Consider the following 20,036-nt stretch of genomic DNA (forward strand, 5'->3'; position numbering starts at 1 on the left):
TGAGCCCAAATCAAGAGTTGGACGCTTAACCAACTGAGCCACCCAGGCGCCACGAGAGAGGGAGAGAATCTTAAGCAGGGGCTCAATCCCACAACCCTGGGATCATGACCTGAGTCTAAATTGAGTCAGATGCTCAACTGAGCCACCCAGGTGCCCCGAGAGCTGTAATTTAAGCATGTGCCCCGTGTAGTAAGTAAGCATAAGCATGCATCATATAATATGTAAAAATGATGAATGTGTTTGTAAGGGGTTCATTTCTTTTTCATCTTTCACTGCCTTTTTTTTTTTTAAAGCAAAACCTCTAGACTCTAAAAACAAGCCAGTTAGAACTAACAACAGCACCAGCAGCACCAGAAGGACCTCTCTCACTCCTAATGCATAAACAGTCTTTATGAGCTCCTTATCTCCTTTGGTGACTCACATTTTCTACTTGTTGTGAGATTTTTTTTCCCCTTAGCCTATACTTTTTCAGGCCTAAAGTAACTTAGAACTTGCATATTAGAAAATATACAGCTGATTGAATACTGTTTTTATTATCTTTATTTTTTAAAATTTTTTAAGATTTTATTTTTTAAAGTAATGTCTACACCCCATATGGGGAGCTCGTACCCACAACCCTGAGAGCAAGAGTCACACACACTCTACTGACTGAGCCAGCCAGGTGCCCAGATCCTGTTTTTGGTTTAAGCACCATACCACTAAGTGATAAGGCAGCATTATCTGGCCTGAAAAGGCCCATGTAAGAGTTCCATGACAGGCATTGAGGTGACCCTCCCAAATGGTTGTTCAGGGCCAGATTCTGGGGTAGCCCCTATGACCTGTGAGCCAATAGATAGACCCCTGTTGCCCCAAGCCCTGAGGCCTGGTGGGAATGTGATCAGCAGTGGCCTAAGAAGGTTTGGTCCTTGAAAGTTCTAGCCAGAAGGTGCAGACTGCATCAGGAGCCAGATCTGACCTACGGACATGGTTTGTTTGATCACATCATTTAAAAAATTTTGGGTGAGTTTTCAACATTTAAAAACCAGTTTTAACATAATCCAGATTTCTAATTTTTTTAAAATGTTTGTTTTATTTTTGAGAGAGAGAGGGACAGATGTGAGCAGGGGAGGGGCAGAGAAAGAGGGAGATACAGAATCCGAAGCAGGCTCCAGGCTCTGAGCTGTCAGCAGCACAGAGCCTGACGTGGGGATCGAACCCGTGAGTCTTGAGACCGTGACCTGAGTTGATGTCAGACACTTAACTGACTGAGCCACTCAGGTGCCCCAGTTCAGATTTCTAATATCGCTTAAAGCTTGGAAGCTCTAGAAGCACTGGGTTCACTTCCTGGGGCTGACAGCTGAAGTCCCAGTAGCCTGGCCATATGTCCTCTTGTGCCCTTGCTCTCCCACTACTGTGCATGGTAGTAGCTCTACTATTAGGCCGAGGTCAAAAGCAATCAAGAATTTCTTTTCCCTGGGAATGCAAGCTGGTGCAGCCACTCTGGAGAACAGTATGGAGGTTCCTCAAAAAACTAAAAATAGAACTACCCTACGACCCAGCAATTGCACTACTAGGTATTTATCCACGGGATACAGGTGTGCTGTTCCTAAGGGATACATGCACCCCATGTTTATAGCAGCACTACCAACAATAGCCAAAGTATGGAAAGAGCCCAAAAGTCCATTGATGGATGAATGGATAAAGAAGATGTGGGGTGTGTGTGTGTGTGTGTGTGTGTGTGTGTGTGTGTATATATATATATATATATATGCAATGGAGTATTACTCGGCAATCAAAAAAGAATGAAATCTTGCCATTTGCAACTACATGGATGGAACTGGAGGGTATTATGCTAAGTGAAATAAGTCAGTCAAAGAAAGACAAATATCATATGACTTCACTCATATGAGGACTTTAAGAGACAAAACAGATGAACATAAGGGAAGGGAAGCAAAAATAATGTAAAAATGGAGGGGGACAAAGCATAAGAGACTCATAAATATGGAGAACAAACAGAGGGTTACTGGAGGGGTGTGGGGGGGGGATGGGCTAAATGGGTAGGGGGCACTAAGGAATCTACTCCCGAAATCATTGTTGCATTATATGCTAATTTGGATGTAAATTAAAAAAAATAAAAAATAAAATTAAAAAAAAAAAGAATTTCTTTTCCTTAAAACTTCTCTTCAGGGATGTACATTCAGAAGAGGGAGGCTGCTCTTCACCCACTTGCCTGATCCCTGGCCTGCACAGGGTGCCGGTGCCACCTGTAGGTCTCAGCATGGTGGCCCACACATCCGGCACATCCAGACCCTGGATCTGCTCTGATCCAGGGCCTCCCAGGGATCATCTCTTCATGGGCTCTGATCTGGACTTTTATTTTGGGGGGATGAAATTTAATGTTCTAGATGCTAACTATATCCCCTATCGTCGTTGGTGGCTTGGTACACCAGAAAATACTATGTACAAGGTTATTCTGTTGTACCTGAGGCAAGTGAAAAGTGGAATATTTCACTTTCTCATAAACCTTTCTTATGATGGAATGCCTAGATACCCCGGTGATGATAGGCACTTTTAGAGAAAGTTAAAAATTAACTAGACTTTAGATGTTTTTTAATCCTTGGATTTGTCCTGACATTATAGTTTGGTGTTGAAGGACTCAGCACCTGGAGTTGGAGGCCCAGCATAAAATTACTTGAAAATTAAAGGATTATTAAATACAGGTATGATGGTCATTCAGGCTTATCTCTGAGAAGCCAAGTGGATTAATCTTCATCTGCCTTTCATGTGATCAGAGATAACTTCTAGTATCAAAATAGTTTTCTTTGCCTTGTAAATAGCAGACATCTAACAAATACTAAGTAATGAATTTTGATTTTTAAATTTAAATTTAATTTTTTTTAATCCCCTTTATCTATTTCACCTGTCCCTCTACCCATCTCCCCTCTGGCAATCACCGGTTTGTTCTCTGTATTTACAACTCTGTCTCTTTTTTTCTTTGTTTTGTTTCTTAAATTCCACATATGAGTGAAATCCTGTGGTATCTTTCTGACTGACTTATTTCACTTAGCGTTATACCCACTAGATCCATCCATGTTGTTGCAGATGGCAAGATTTTTCATTCTATTTTATGGCTAATAGTCCAGTGTGTGTGTGTGTGTGTGTGTGTGTGTGTGTGTGTGTATACACACATACAGGTATGTGGTGTGTGTGTATATAATATATATATATATTATATACACATACCTATATATATGTGTATATATATATATTATATACACATACCTGTATATATATGTATATATATACAGGTATGTGTATATAGGTGTATGTATAAATATCTACATACATATATACATACATACCACGTACACTTTATCCAAGTGTATATGGTATTTATGGATGGACATTTGGGTTGCTTCCATGTCTTGGCTATTGTAAATAATGTTGCAATAAACATGGGGGTGGGTATATCTTTTGAATTAGTATTTTTGTTTTCTTTTGGTCAATAGCTAGTAGTGAAATTACTGGAGCATATAGTAATTCTATATTTACTTTTTTGAGGAAACTCCATACTGTTTTCTACATTGGCTGCACCAGTTGCAATCCCACAAACATCACAGGAGGGTTCCTTTTTCTCCACATCCTTGCCAATGCTTATTATTTCTTGTATTTTTGATTGTAGCCATTCTGACAGGTGTGAGGTGGTATCTCATTGTGGTTTTGATTTGCATTTCCCTGGTGATGACTGATGCTGAGCATGTTTTCATGTGTCTGTTGACCATTTGTGTATCTTTTTTGGAAAAACATCTATTCAGTCCTCTGCTCATTTTTTAATTGGATTATTTGGGTTTTTTGGTGTTCAGTTGTATATATTCTTTATATATTTTGGATATTAGCCCATCATTTGCAAATATCTTCTCCCATTTAGTAGATTGCCTTTTTGTTTTGTTGATGGTTACTTTCACAAAAAGCAAAAGCTTTTTATTTTGGTCGTGTAGTCCCAATAGTTTGATTTCACTTTGGTTTCTCTGGCCTGAGGAGACATGTTTAGAAAAATGTTTTTATGGCTGATGTCAAAGAAATTACTGCCTATATTTTCTCCCAGAAGTTTTATGATTTCAGGTCTCATATTTAAGCTTTAATCCATTTTGAGTTTATGTTTGTGTGTGGTGTAAGAAAGTGGTCCGGTTTCATTATTTTGCATGTTGCTGTCCAGTTTTCCCAACACCATTTGTTGAAGAGATTTATTTTTCTCCTTTGTATATTCTTGCCTCCTTTGTTGTAGATTAATGGACCCTGTATGTGTGGGTGTATTTCTGAGCTTTCTATTCTGTTCCATTGAACTATGTGTCTATTTTTGTGCCAATGCCATACTATTTTGATTACTACAGCTTTGTAGTATATCTTGAAATCTGGAATTATGATGCCTCCAGCTTTGTTCATTTTTCTCAAGGTTGCTTTGGCTATTTGGGGTCTTTTGTGGTTCCCTTCAGGTTTTAAGATGATTTGTTGTAGTTCTATGAAAAATGCTGGTGGTATTTTGATAGGGCTTCCATTAAATCTATAGATTGCTTCCGGTAGTGGAGACATTTTAACAATGTTGTTTCTTCCAGTCCGTGAGCATGGAACATCTTTCTATTTGTACCATCTTCAATTTCTTTCATTAGAGTTTTATAGTTTTCAAAGTACAGGTCTTTTATCTCTTTGGTCAAGTGTATTCCTAAGTGTTTTATTATTTTTGGTACAGTTGTAAATAGGATTGTTTTCTTAATTTCTCATTCTGTTTCTTCATTATTAGTGTAAAAAATATAACAAATTTCTATGCACTGAATTTGTATCCTTTGACTTTACTGAATTCATTGATCAGTTCTAGCAGTTTTTTGGTCGACTCTTTAGGGTTTTCTCTATATTGTATTGTGTGATCTGCAAATAGTGAAAGTTTTACTTCTTCCTTACCAATTTGGATGCCTTCTATTTCTTTTTGTTGCCGATTGCTGAGGCTAGGACTTCAGTACTGTGTTGAATAACAGTGGTGAGAGCAGACATTCTCGTCTTCTTCCTGACCTTAGGGGAAAAGCTCTTCTCTGTTTTTCATCATTGAGGATATTAGTTGTGGGTTTTTCAAAAATGGCCTTCATAATGTTGAGGTATGCTCCCTCTAAATCTACTTTGTTAGAGAGTTTTTATCATGAATGGATGTTGTACTCTGTCAGATGATTTTTCTGCATCTATTAAGATGATCATATGACTTTAAAAAAATGTTTATTTGGGGGCACCTGAATGGCTCAGTTGGTTGACTGTCAGACTTTGGCTCAGGTCATGATCTCGCAGTTCGTGAGTTCAAGTCCCGCATCTGGCTCTGTTCTGTGCTGACAGCTCAGAGCCTGGAGCCTGCTTCAGATTCTGTGTCTCCCTCTCTCTCTGCCCCTCCCACTCACACTCTGTCTCTCTCTCTCAAAAATAAAGATTAAAAAAAAAATTAAAAAAAAATGTTTATTTGTTTTGAGAGAGTGTGAACAGGGGAGGGGCAGAGAGAGAGAGAGAGAGTGAGAGAGAAAATCCCAAGCAGGCCCTGTGCTGTGAGCACAGAGCCTGACATGGGGCTCGATCTCATGAACTGCAATATCAAGACCTGAGCCAAAATCAAGAGTCGGATGCTTAACCAGCTAAGCCATTCAGGCGCCCCTGATAGTGTGATTTTTATCCTTTCTCTTGTGATCTGTCACGTTGATTGATATGCAAATATTGAACCACCACTGCATCCTGGGAATAAATCCCACTTAATTGTGGTGAATGATTTTTTAAATGTATCGTTGATTTTTGAATTTTATTTTAAAGTTTTTAAAAATTTATTTAAATAAGTAATCTCCGCACCTCATGTGGGGCTCCAACTCACGACCCCGAGATCAAGAGTTGCATGCTCTTCCGACTGAGCCAGCCAGGTGCCCTGGTTTTTAAATTTTAGATAGGAAGTGTTTCCAACCCGTTTTCTTAAGGACGAAGCCCCAGAGCTCCTCAGTAGTTTGGAAATGTAAGATCATTTGACCTGTAGACAGAACTGTGATTCGAAGCAGAGAGGCCTGTGACTTGAGGGCATTAGAAGGGGGTCACTTTTACCTTCTCCATGAATTACTAATTAGTAAAACACATCAGGTAGACTGTCAAATGGTTAACCACTTTTCCAGAATCCAGCCCCACCAAAAGGAGTGAATAGCTAGAATTTTTATGAATGAGATAATGTTTGTCCTGTGTCAACATTCCAGATACTTGAACTTGAAGTGCCTTTTGTTTTGTTTAGGATAATAGCTACCTGTGGCGAGCTCCTGCGGCAATGTGGGGACTTCGAGCAGCAGCTAGCAAACAGGTAGGTGAGGGCTGTGGGCGAGTCCCTGGGTTCTTGGGAAGAACCGGATAGAACGCACAGCACAGCAATGACAACATATGGTCAAATCTGGAAGCCACACAGCTCGAGGACTAACAAATACTGAGCACCTAAAAAGGGCAAGGCTCTGAGCTATTTGGCAGTGGTCACAAAGTTTTGGTTAGATATGGAAGTTTCAGCCCAAGTGAGGAAACAGTACATGTTGTCTCCAAATTGTAATTGGGCTGGATTCCCACTGCTTGTTTGTAAGTTAGTTATTGGGACTCACAATAAATTTCTCCATAGAGACAGCATTGTAGGGGCACCTGGGTGGTGCAGTCGGTTAAGCGTCCGACTTCAGCCAGGTCACGATCTCTCGGTCCGGGAGTCCGAGCCCCGCGTCGGGCTCTGGGCTGATGGCTCAGAGCCTGGAGCCTGTTTCCGATTCTGTGTCTCCCTCTCTCTCTGACCCTCCCCCGTTCATGCTCTGTCTCTCTGTCCCAAGAATAAATAAACGTTGGAAAAAAAAAAAAAAAAGAAAAGAAACAGCATTGTAGGTGGTGGTGAATTCACCTGGGGCAGCCCGTAGAATCGGGATTAATCCAGCCAGCCTTCCGGGTTCTGCAGAATTCTGTGGTGCCGGGGGTGGTGTGTGTTGAAGGAGGGTTTCCTTTCTCTCCCCTAACTCTGACCCCTTTCTCTATTCTGATACCTGCCAGGGTTTTCCATTGCCCTGCAGTGGCCCCTTTCAGATGAGTTTTCCCGAGACTCAGAGGGCTCCAGACTCCCAAATTTCCTTCCTTCTTTCTTCCAGCTAAATTTCCCATTCCCTTGGGACAGCTGACTTCTGTGTTTTCCAGGAGCTGGGGGAAGAAATCTATTTCGTACAGTTGTGTGAGGGCCTAGCAGCAGCCCCATCACCTCTTTCTGGGATAATTCTTTATTGTCCTAAAGCAATCCGGACAGGAAGGAATTTCTGGCAGTGGTCTATTGTGAAATGAAAGCTCCGGGGGGTGGGGGGGGGAGTGGTTGGTGTGGGGTGTACACAACAACACATCCACCCCGTGGGAAGTAGGGATGAGTTGCTGAGGAACAGAGTCAGTGCTCCAAGTCAGCTGTTTTTGGTTTTTTGTTTTTTTTTTTTTTTGGCCACTTCTTGTCTTCTTTCATTTCTGAGCCCACAGACCGTCTTCAAGTCCCACAATCTCCCACAGTGGTTTTCGTTCTGGGCAGCTGTCTTATAGCTGGCTAGGATGTGCAACTGTTTATAACTCCCAAACAGCCCAGCACAGAAATTATGTGAGTTCCTGGAATGAATAAAACCGGACACCCCAGGCATATAGTGGAGTGTGTAGATAATATAAATGCAGTAACCAATAACCCTCTGCACACACTCGTGCCGACATGCACACAGGCACATACTGTGGGGGAGCCTGTGGTGGAGGGCCAGTGGGTCAGGGTTTTCAGAGGCATCCTAGGAAGAGCTGAAAATGTCACATTTATGTATTTGAAAGAAACGCATGTAGCTTATTTTATTAATTTCAGTAGTGATTATAGCCTGGCCCCAACTCATTGCAAAGATTAAAACAGTTCATAAGTATGCAAAATAAAAATGAAAACTCTACTCGCGTGAAAAATCCTCTCTAGAAGAAACATTATTAACATCTCCCCCCACCCATAATTTACTGAGCTCTGACATTGAGGACTTTACATGAATTAAGTCATTAATCCTCCCAGTGGCCAAAGAGGTAGGGACTGTTCTTATCCCCATTTTTTTAATTTTTTTTTTTAAATTTTTTTTCAACGTTTTTATTTATTTTTGGGACAGAGAGAGACAGAGCATGAACGGGGGAGGGGCAGAGAGAGAGGGAGACACAGAATCGGAAACAGGCTCCAGGCTCCAAGCCATCAGCCCAGAGCCTGACGCGGGGCTCGAACTCACGGACCGTGAGATCGTGACCTGGCTGAAGCCGGACGCTTAACCGACTGCGCCACCCAGGCGCCCCTTCTTATCCCCATTTTTACAGACGAAGAAACATTGAGGCATGGAGTCTGGCACAGGTAGTAACTTAAGTAAAAATAAATGATCTGTGGAAATAGCTGTGTCTGAGGTCATGGAACCACGACACGAGGCCATGTTTGGAACCTGGACGTCAGCTGAGCCGTCCAGAGTGTGTCACCCCCACACTGTCTTTCTCACAAGTTAGCGTCTCTCCTTGGACTTGGATTTCTCTGCATGTGTAAAGCAGACATCTTTCCATATCAGGACACATAGGTTTTCCTTAATCTTTTAATGAAAGTGAATATTACATTCTAGAAGGAAAAGAAAAATCTGGTTAGGAAGCTGAATGGGGACATGGTAGATAAAAGATGAGCCTCTCTCTCCACCTGCATTTTGCAGCCCAGAGAAGCTGAAAGGCTGGCCTGAGCTTTGGCGTGAGATGAGAACAGACTGGGTGTATCCAAGGGAGCCTCTCTGAGAGGCGATATCATTCTGAAAGCACTGAGCCTGGAAAGGGAAAAGAGTGACAGTCATCATCTGTGTTCCCATCAGGGAGGCCACGTGTGGCAGCTGCCTATAAAACTTATCTGCCTGTCAGTCTCCCCTGGGGAGCCCAGACTCCACTTGGCCCAAGGGCCACTCCTCTCCCCACCACCCCCTGGGTGGCAGAGTCAGTAGCTGGAAACGCTCCAGATGGCTTCAGCGACAAGAGTGACATTGGCTCTTGGGCTCTTAAGATCACCTCGCAGAAAGGGATCATTTTGTGATTTATGGGCTGAGTGCCACTAGAAGGCTTTTTCTTGCACTGGGCAAGTTGGGTGAGATGCCAGGGAGATTGCTACGGCCCCTCTGCATGTTTGCAGCACCCACCACTTAACTTTTGGCCCAGTGGTGTTTTCACTGGGATGAGGTCTCAGTTCAGTGGGAAATCAGGTTTGGGGGATCCGTTGTAAATTTACAGGTTTCCATGGCTTGTGAAGAAGTGGCTAACAACTTTTTGTGAAAGGAAATGAATTGAAGAAGCAGATGGAAGTGTAACGTTAGTCTCTCCCTCCTTTGTGCATATTGACTGCATTCTCCTGCCATGTTGATGGAGGTTGGACTCCCCGGTTAATCTCTGAGCTATTTGAGGTCGAGGACTGTTTAATTATCTGACATTCCCAAGACCTGCTTATAGCCCATTCCAATGATGAGAAGACATTTCTTTATGAGTGAAGAAATCCAGTAGTTTCAGTAAGATTTAGTTCATAGCACTAGCAAACACACGTCCTAGGAAGTCGGAGTCTGATGATTAGATCATCTAATGGTGTCTGTCTGGATGAAGAGGAGGCTGGGAAGAAAAGATACCATTCATTCCTTGGGGTTGGAGCTATATTTATTCCTCTTTTTTTTTTTTTTTTTTTAAGGTTTGGTTCTTATTGTAGAGCTTACTATAGTGACATTTTAAACTGTGGTCTTTAATACTTAAAACATTCCTGACTTATCTGGTTTTCTTCAGTTTCCCCCAGCCGACAGTGGAGACACGTATGGCTGTGACCCTGCCAAGGGGAACTGATTTCCCAGAAGGCAGCTGTCGACTTCCTGCTTGCCAAACCCAGCGTCCCCTGCCATGGGCCAGGCCCTGTGCTCAGTGCTGGGGTGGGGGGAGAACCCCCCCATTTTTTCCCCACAGATAGTGAAGACTTGGAAGTAAGGGTGGCAGGAATAGGCCACAGTTTGGCAGACAAAAGAGCCAGCCGAAATAACCTGTAGTTTAAGCAAGAGGGAAAACCGTAACTTTTTAGTGGCAGAGGCAGGTAGCTGCTTGTGTCAACAGCGGTTCCTGAAGAAGGGCCCGTCCCCACCGTTTGTTTGCAAGTACACACATTCCTTGATAGGCTCACTGGACTTGTTTTTTAATTTTTAATTAAAAAAATATTTCTAAGAGAGTATGTGCATGCACAGGGATGGGATGGGGCAGAGAGAGAGAGAGAGAGAGAATCCCAAGCAGGCTCCATTCTGTCAGTGTAGAGCTTGATGCTGGGCTTGAACCCACAAACCGTGAGATCATGACCTGAGCTGAAATCAAGAGTCGGAGTCTTAACCAAGTCACCCAAGCGCCCCTGGACTTTTTTTTTTTTTTTTTAAAGTGCGTGCACCTAAAAGCTGCCAGGTCCGCGGCAATTCCTTTCATGAGAAATTATGGTGAAGGAGGGGTTAGGGAGTTAGCCACACTCGGGACGTAATACAGTGTCTCTCCTCCTGGTGGCATATGTTCACGTAGTGCTGTGCAATTCTGGACGTATAGACCAGATGGTAGAGCTGGGCTTGGGGGAAACAGGAGGATTTGCAGCATCCGTCAGGGAAGGTGCCCTTGGTGGAGACAGAAGATGGAGATTCAAGCCCTAAAGATTGGCTGTCCTTGAGAACCTCCCCCAGGCATTGTTCCTTCTCAGAGCAATTGGAAAGCGCCTGCTTCTCTCAGTAGATCTCTGTGTGGCACCTAAGCCACGAAAGTAAACCATACAGGACGGTTGAAGACAAACGCCACTCCGGCCCGGCTGTGTGATAGCGAGTCCTGTGGCTGGAGGTGTGCTTCGACGTGCTGCCACCACTGTCCTGGGACCACTCTCCTGCCCCTGTCTGGTGCTGCTGTGGCCAGGGTGCCCACCAGCAGCCTGTGGCTTTGTTCCACACAGTGATGGTCACAGAGCGAGAAAGGGCTGCACAGAACATGTATAGTGTTCCAGACCGTAGTCAACCAAGCACTGCTCTGTGTAGGCTGTATGTCACATTAGGAAGGTGGCATATTCCGGTGGTCTGAGTGTTAAATAGGAAATGAAAACACCTGGTGTCTCATGCATCTGACGTGCGGCTCACGCCTCAGCAGTGAAGGATGTCTTCCTTTCCTTATAAAATGGACCCGAAATCAATCTGCCTCAAAAGCATATCCTGGGATTTTAGTAAGGAGAAGCTGAATGCCCCAAGGAGGAAGTTCCCCACAAATAGCTCAGGGCATAATGGTCATCGCTTTCATTTCAGGATCTTGTCCACAGCTGGCAGGTATCTCTCGGACTCCTACAGCCCTCGGAACCTGGCCGGCTTTCAGGACAGCATCTTGACAGACAGGAAGAGCTCTACCAGGAACCCATGGCAAGAATATAATTACCTCCAGAAAGATAACCCTGCTGAATATGCCAGTTTAATGGAAATACTTTATACCCTCAAGGTATGAGACCAGACGGATGGCATTCTTGCACATGGAAGCTTTTCTCTCGTCACCCCTTCTCTGATCCAGGCTTTCTGGCTCTGTGGGGTGGCTGTGGTCTGCAGCGTGCCCCACTGCCACTTCTCTGTCTCACTCACATCATGTTTTCAGGAGCTAATAAACGAAGCTGGGTCAGAACCGGTGGATACATAGGTGTAGGAGGTGGATAAGTGGAGCTTTATTACTGACGAAAGGCAGGCGGGAGAACATGGCTTCAGACGTGTGTCCAGATGGGCTTGCCGTAGTCAGACTTGCGTGGGGATGGGTGGGGCAGGTAGCCCCTGGCTCTAGTCTGAGGACAGTCCCCTGTTAATGGCAGAGAGGGGACCAGAGTGTGTACTGCCTGCTGCTGGGCAGGAGCCACAGAGGAGGCCCCCAGCCCTTCCATGGGGGAAGTCGAGCCTCTTCCCCAGGGGAGGGACGAGGGGTGGAGAAAAGCCAGAGGAAGCCTCCAGAGCAAGTGCATCCTCATGGGAGCAGGAGGACCCGGGGGGACGTGTTCCCTCCGAGCTGTCCTTTAGCTTAAGCTCTTACTTGATCTACCACAGTGCTGCCCTTGACTCTGAGCTTTGGGCCCCTTGGGGTCCAGGGACAGAAGAACTTCCCAATAAATGGAATGAGCCACACAGCAACTTTTGAATGGCCCCAGGATCCTAGGAGGGCTGCAACATCCCTTCCAGAACCATCTCCCCATCCCCTGGTCGGGTTCGAATAGACACTGCTGTTCTCATGGCAACAAATGCAACCTCAGAGTGTCCTACCAGGCCTTGAGCTCTGGGGGCGACTGCACAGTGATCCTCTGGACATGTCTGAGGCTTCCTTGTTGCCCTCACACGGTCTCAGATTTGCACTTAGGCACACCAACTGGCTGCATCTGAGCTTGACAAACACTTCTTAAAACACTTGTCCAGGCTCATTCATCCATGCTTCCGTGATTAGGTGAAAGCAGTTCTGTTTATCTTTATTGCTGATCTGATTTAGTTTGTTGTAATCGGTTCATTTATAATAGCAAAACCAGGGTTACATATTCCATCTCTGTATTTTCTCAGGCGGTTTGGAATTCCCTGGGACTCGTATAGGTTGTGTGCGCTTTGCTGTATAGCCAGGTGTAACTGAGTTGACCTCGCTGGGAATCAGGCTTCTGTCTCCGAGTCTTGTCTATACCTGACACTTATCGTTTTCTCCTTCTTCCTCTATCCCCGAGGAACATCCACAGGTTAATTTTTCCTACACTTCCAGTCCATCAGCTTGTGTGAGCTCGGACGAATCAGAATTACCTGGAAAAGTGAATTTAAAACAGTGCTTCCTGGGCCCCACACCCCTGCTGGACTCCGATTCAGTAGCCCTGAGGTGGAGCCTGTGCACCTGTAATCCAGCATGTTCCAAAGCAGGTGCCAGGGCACAACCAGGCTTGGGAACACTACTGTATAGACCTGCCCCCTCACTGTTTTCCTCTCAGTGGCTTTTCAAAAATGTCAAACTAGCTAAAACCTTGGTTACAGCCAGGCCCTAATAAATAGCCTTTTGTGTTTTCTTGTCTTAGGAAAAAGGGTCAAGTAACCACAACCTACTGTCTGCATCTCGCATGGCCCTGACTCGACTTAACCAGCAGGCCCACCAGCTGGCTTTCGATTCCGTTTTCCTGCGCATCAAACAGCAGCTGCTGCTTGTTTCCAAGATGGACGTGAGTTTCCCACTGACTGCAGACACCCCCCTGGGCACTGCCTCCTTCCCAAGCATTTTTTAGTGTGGGCACCGCCTCCTCCCACCCCCCAGGAGCTTTAGGAGGAACCACTCTAACTCTCCTGGCTGAAAGGCCCACCTTACAGACTCACTGTTCCCTTGCAACTCGCTGCTTAGCAAGAATTTATCTTACTTGAAGTCACCGAGATGCTTTCTTTCTAGACTGCTTCTTGGGATTATTATTACTGCTTGATTAACTTGCGCCATTTGGATCAGCATAGCTGTGCCCTGGCAGGGAGAAGTGAGGGAGATCCTGTGCCCCTGCATAGGCAGGGGCAGGTCACAGCAGCTCTTCATCCCCTGAGATTGTGTCCTTTCCAGGAGCATTGTTTCTGGAACTCCACCCAGGAGAGCGCCTCACCAGATCTGCTCTGGTGATTTTGACGGAGTTTGAAGGACTCTGATCTTTTCTATCCTTGATGCCTTTTCTTTGTGGCTGTTCCCAGAGTGCCTCCCTTCCCTGGCTTCTGTTCTACTTGTCCTGACTCCCTTCAAGGGACTACCCATCAGTCACAGCTTCTCCACTGGTTCTGAGTTCCTCGGGCCCCGTGTCATCACTGCCATCTGGATTTCTAGGACAACCCCTTTGCCAGCCTTTCTCAATGACGGTTCCAGGCTCTCTGGATTCAGCTTTGTTTGGTTTGGTTTGGTTTGTTTTTAGAGATAGTGTTTTGAGAAAGATCCAGTTATGGACCTTTAATAACCAAGAGATCTTTTAGGAAGTGGAAAGAACTGGGAGGGCACGATTACAGGTTCCTTACTTCCTGCCACCCTCCAGAAAGCCTACGAGGCCAGGGCTCAAGAGCTGCTCACTTCACCGTATGACCTGGCTTAAGTCTCTGGGTCTCAGATCCCCCATCCATGAAACAAGGGGTTGGACCACATGCTTTCAAAGTTCTGAAATTCCATGATTTTCATTCTTTATGATTTTTTTCCCTGAAAAATGCCATGGGACCCACCCTGGTCAGATTCTGTGTTTCTGTTGTGGGTGGGGGAGGGCGAAACTGGAGGAGAGGTGCTCCTGTCACAGCGCGGTGGAAGTGATGTCTGTGACTTGGGCCTGCCGGATCACGCGGCATCCTGTGTGAGCCTCCTCTCCTCGTCAAATGCGGGTGAGCTGATTCTGACCGTGCAGATACGTGAGGATCTGTATTATGATAGAATTTAGCCCAGCAGCTGCCACAGAGTACATGCTTAATAAGTGCTGGCTTTCTTCTCTGCGATTCTCATTTTTTAAATAGGAATGACAGTTTTTTAGAAGTAAAAATGGCACATACTCATTTTCAGAAATTCAGGTGGTACAGGAACGTACAATGAAAAAAGCAATAAATCCCTCAAAATCCCACAGTGTAGAAATCAGTGGGAATGTGTGGTGTTCAACCCAGACAGACACCTCTTCCTGCCCCAAGTTGGAGGCTGGCCGGGCACCAGTGGATAGATAGATGGATCCATAGAGGGGATGCACTGTCCTGCACGTGCTGTTCTTTAAAGCCAAAATGTATACAACATAACGTTCATTTGAACGTGACTAGAAAAGGAAGATAAACTAAGTGAAACCAGAGGAATCGTGGAGCCTGAGATAATAGGTTCTTCCCCACAAAAGATATCAGTACCCAGAAGATCTTTCCAACGTTGCTGAAAAAAGGTTACGAAAACCATCAAGAGGCTGGGGTCCTTGTTCTGGGTTAGTCATGTTTGCATCTCAGGTAGCTGCTGATACCAGCTGAGCTGCTCTGAAAGAGGAGGGGATTAGCATTCTTCATCCTTCCCATCCCCCTCCCCAGCCTCCAGATCTGGCTGCTTTTATTATTTTTCTTCGCTTTTTTTTTTTAATTAAAAAAATTTGGGGGGGGGGGGCGCTCCTGAATGGCTCAGTTAAGCGTCCGACTTTGGCTCAGGTTATTGTCTCGCAGTTCATGAGTTCAGATCCCACATCGGGCCCTGTGCTGACAGCTCAGAGCCTGGAGCCTGTTTCGGATTCTGTGTCTCCCTCTCTTTCTGCCCCGACCCTGCTTACACTCTCTCCCTCTCTTGAAAATAAACATTAAAAAAATTTTTTTTAATAAAAAAAAAAAGTTTATTTGTTTATTTTCGGGGGGGGGTGGTGGGCAGAAAGAGAGGGAGAGAGAGAGAATCCCAAGCAGGGTTAGCACTGTCAGGGTAGAGCCAGACGTGGGCTTGAACTCACCAACCGTGAGATTATGACCTGAGCCAAAACCAAGAGTCAGATGCTTAACCGACTGAGCCATGCAGGTGCCTTTTTTTTTTTTTTTTTTTTTTTTAAATAATCTCTATACCCAGCGTGGGGCTTGAGCTCACAACCCTGAGATCAAGAGTTGCATGCTCCACCAACTGAGCCAGCCAGGTGCCCCTATTTTTATTAAGAGCTTAAAATCTTTTTTTTTTTTTTTTGAACTTCATACAGTAATTTTATTGTTGGTAGTAATGGTATAGCTATTTTGAAACTATTTCATGTGTAATGTAGGATAAAACAAGCAATTCATGAGAACCAGGATCTTTTTTTTTTTTTTTTACCTCTTTTTTATTCCAGTGCAATTAACATACAGTGTTACGTAAGTGTCAGGTATACAGTATAGTGATTCAACAATTCTGTACTTGACTCAGCACTCATCACTGTAAGTGTGCTCTTGATCCCCTCACCTAGATCACTCATGCCCCCACCCCAAATCCTAAAATCTTGACCCTCTGTTCTGGAAGCTCCCTTCTTTCCGCTGCTCTTTTGCCCCCACTTCTGTACTCCAGAGCCCCCGCTACAGTTGGGCTCCTGGTTGCCTGAATCTCACCTCCTCACTCAGGCCTCACCGCCACAGCCCCCCGGGGCGCTGGGAACTGAGGTTAGGAGGAACTGCTCTCTGAGAGTTGCCAGCGGGGAAAGCACACAACACAAAGGCAAACACTTGGGCCTTAAGGATTTGAAAATTAAACCCTGGTCATTCAGTGTTTGTTTTTAATGTTTGCCAGTAAATTGTATTACCCTTTTACATTTCGAGAATATAAACCAACACTGTATTCCATTTCCAAATAGGCTGTTGACGTTTGCCCACATTATCTGGTGACAGATGGATAGAAAAAGCCTGTTTGAAGGAAATTTTAAATAAATTTTGAACAATTAAAAAATAACCTACACCATTTCCCTGTCGCCCTAACTTGATAAGCGCCTCCCTAGTTCGGTCCACACCCACCCTTCTTGCAAACCACGTTCCACTCCGGCTCTTCTCCCTTCTCCCTCTCCCCTCTGCCTGTCCACACTCCTCCCACCTCCCCACGGAGCCTTCTGGAGCCTTCGGGGGCCTCCAGCCTGCAGTGTGAGTCCCCTGGATGCACTTGGGGGATGCTGCCCTTTCCCTGCAGCTCAGCCCTCGCGCCATCCCCCCTCCCAGCCCACTGCCTCCCTGGCCCTTCCTGTCTCTGCCCTCTTGCCTCTGCTCTTTGCCAGTGACCTCACCACTGTGTTGCATCGTTCCTTCTTTTTAAAGATGTCTCCTGTCTGTTCCTGTGGCCGCTGCCCTCGATGGGCTTCTCCTCCTCTCCCAGCTGTTCCTTGAGCTTTTTATCTGCCTCCCCACCCTCAGTCCTCCTGAGGTGCTGCACTAATCTTCACAAAGCATCATTCTGACTTTGTCCCCCCACTCAGGACCTTTCCCTGGCTCCCCAGACCCAGTGTAAGAGTCGATTTAAAAAAACATTTTATTGAGAAGGTGTTCACACATATGCAAGAATGGGGAGAGGAGTCTACTGAACCTCACGTCCTCATCACCCTGCTCCAGCATGGTCATCTTCTGGCCATCTGTCTCGTATATACCCCTTCTCTAAAGGGGGGCAACTCTAAAAATAATCACAGTGCCATAATCACCCCTAAGTCAGAAATGATTCCTTGATATCAGTAATCAGTGTTCAAATTTCCAATTGTCATAAAGGTCATAATTTCACTGTTTGAATCAGGACCCAGGTTCATTGTGCACATCGGGATTGCTCGATGTGTCTTTTATGAACTACAGACCACCCTTCCGGACCCTTCCCTCTCTCTCCTCCTCTCCTCTCCTCTCTCTCATAGTCTCACAATTTATTTGTTGAAAATAAAGCCCTTTCTTAGCCCACAGTTCAGGGCTACACTTTCTCTTCCAGTCTTCCGTCTGTGCACCTCAGGCATCCCACTGCCCTCTATAATCAGCCGGAGCCCTTGCTCCTCAGAGCTCTTACTGTATCAAACCTTGCATCTGCCCCTGAGAACTCCCAAGTGGAAGCCTGGGTGCGTGGGGGTTTATAGCGTGGGAGCATATCAGGGGGTCTTGGTTTCTCAAGGAGCTTCTGGAGAGCGAGGACCAAGTCTTACACTTCTTTGTCTCCTCTCTGCCAAGTGGGGCACAAGGCTCTGTGCATCATGGGCACTTGGTACATGTGGGTGATCAGAGTGTGTCTTCTCAATGCGGTGGGAGTTAACTGAAGAAAAGCAGGCTATTTTGAAACAGAAGAGGATTCTCAAGCAAGAACTAGGAGCTTAGAAAACTAGGGGCGGGGGTGGGGAGGAAAAAGAACTGGTCTCAAGCAAAGAAAATCAGAACCGAGCCGGTGCTAGGGGACGTGGGGAGGGCGGCTGAGGCTCAGCCTGGGCTGGGAGCCCAGGGGTGGACGTGGTCATTACATTCCCGGAACGCTGCTTAAAGGATCAAGCAACCAGATCGGGCATCAGGTGGCTGTGGAGAGCAACTCCACCGTGACCTGGGAGCCGCTCCAGGAGCGCAGCCAGAGAGGGCCTTGTTTTCCAGGCTGGCTTTGGGGTGACTCAGGCTGGAATGAAGAAACTAGATTTCTGTATGAAGGCGTGCCAAGTTCTGTATGAACAATGTAACCATGTACGTGCTGGCAGTGTGCCTGACTCTAGAGAGAATGCTGGGGAGGCTCACTTGGTGATACCGGAGATGTACTCACTTGAAATGTCAAGAGGAAGAGCATCTCCCCAGATGACAGAGGAGTCACAAAGAGGACAGAAGGGCAGTTGGTGGGGTTTGGAGATTCTTTCCATCCCTGAGAAATAAGTCCAGAAGACAGCGAGAAATAAAAGCCGTTAAGTAGTGTCAGTGTGGTTTGGATATTCCTGCAGCCAGAAAGGGCTTCCCAAGATAGGGATTCACGTGTCATCCTCTGTGGAGGATCTGGGGCTGAAGACCCCGGGGTTAGCGAGGCAACCTGCACCCAGCAGCTCTTACCCTGTAGTGCCCACCTAGTAGAGAAACTCAGACCTCAGGATACACAGCTCTTCACAATCTGAGTGGGATCAACAACTGGGATCCATTCCCACCAAATAGGTCTGTTGAGAAGATAGGAGCTCCTGTTTTAAGGGTCTGTAGGAATGCAGAGTGGGGGTGGGGAGAGGGAGAGAGAAAGGATTATTTTCTCTGTGGCAGGTTTCAAGGTGATGATTTAAATTTTAACATTTATTTTTATTTTTTTTTAATGTTTATTTTTGAGCGAGAGAGAGAGAGGCAGAGAGAAAGGGAGATGCAGAATCTGAAGCAGGCTCCGGTCTCTAAGCTTTCAGCATAGAACCTAATGCAGGGCTCAGACCCACACGCCACGAGATCATGACCTGAGCTGAAGTTGAACGCTTAGCCAACTGAGCCACTCAGGCACCCATGTTTGTTTATTCTTGAGGGGGCGGGGCAGAGAGAGAGGGAGATATCGGAAGCAGGCTCTAGGCTCTGAGCTGTCAGCACAGAGCCTGATGTGGGGCTCGAACCCACAAACGGTGAGATCATGACCTGAGCTGAGGTCAGAAGCTCAACTGACTGAGCCACCCAGGTGCCCCTCAAGGTGATGATTTAAAGAGAAGTCCCTGATCTGTAAAATAGTGACGATTTCCAAGGCCATCTTGGAGCAAAGACACCATAGGAATGGTGCATTCTTCAAGTATTTTCTGGCATGTGGTGCTTTCCTGTGGCACCTGGCTTCTGTGACCTTGACCGCTTTCTGTTTTCCCTCCCCTAGAGCTGGAACACAGCAGGCATTGGCGAGACCCTGACCGACGATCTGCCCACCTTCAGCCTCACCCCTCTCGAGTACATCAGCAATGTAAGAGCTGCGTGCACTTTTCTCCAGGGGCAGTCATAGCATTGCAGACCGTGCCTTGTCTTCTGATTCTGGCCTCCTGGGAAAGTAGTCATTACCGCATCGGTGCTGTCTGGACCTATGCTTCCTATGGATGGAGTAGTTTCCATCCATATCCAGGACTTTATTTTTTTTTTTAATTTTAAAAAAATGTTTATTTAGTTTTGAGAGAGAGAGAGAGAGAACGAGCACGATCAGGGGAGGGGCAGAGAGAGAGAGGGAGACACAGAATCTGAAGCAGGCTCCAGGCTCTGAGCTGTCAGCACAGAGTCCGACATGGGGCTTGAACCCACAAGCCATGAGATCATGACCTGAGCCGAAGTCGGGCGCTTAACCGACTGAGCCACCCAGGTGCCCCCGTATCCAGGACTTTAAGGAAAGGCGGCTGATTTCCTTATTAAATCAACGGACGAAAAACAAGCTGATTTCAAAAATGTAACATGTTCATACACCTCCCGATGTGAGGCATGACCAGTACCTAAGGGCATCACAGTGTGAGTACACATAGGAAATTCTGACTTGGGAGGACAGGAAGCAGGTGGCCAGATTCTTCTCTGGATTTTTCAGAGGAACAGTGT

At 45.8% G+C, this 20,036-nt stretch overlaps 1 protein-coding gene across 1 annotated transcript in view; it reads left to right on the plus strand.

Moving 5' to 3' along the window:
• Positions 1 to 20,036, plus strand: part of COG7 (component of oligomeric golgi complex 7) — an 88,229-nt gene that overhangs the window by 54,981 nt on the left and 13,212 nt on the right. The window contains exons 11-14 of the mRNA XM_040458770.1: positions 6,278 to 6,343; positions 11,364 to 11,550; positions 13,133 to 13,273; positions 19,339 to 19,422. Of these exons, the coding sequence (XP_040314704.1) occupies positions 6,278 to 6,343; positions 11,364 to 11,550; positions 13,133 to 13,273; positions 19,339 to 19,422 (478 nt within the window). The remainder of the gene's footprint in view (positions 1 to 6,277; positions 6,344 to 11,363; positions 11,551 to 13,132; positions 13,274 to 19,338; positions 19,423 to 20,036) is intronic.

This window comes from Herpailurus yagouaroundi, unplaced genomic scaffold, assembly GCF_014898765.1.
Source record: "Herpailurus yagouaroundi ecotype Mexico unplaced genomic scaffold, PumYag 222, whole genome shotgun sequence".
In the NCBI taxonomy this organism is placed as follows: Eukaryota; Metazoa; Chordata; class Mammalia; order Carnivora; family Felidae; genus Herpailurus; species Herpailurus yagouaroundi.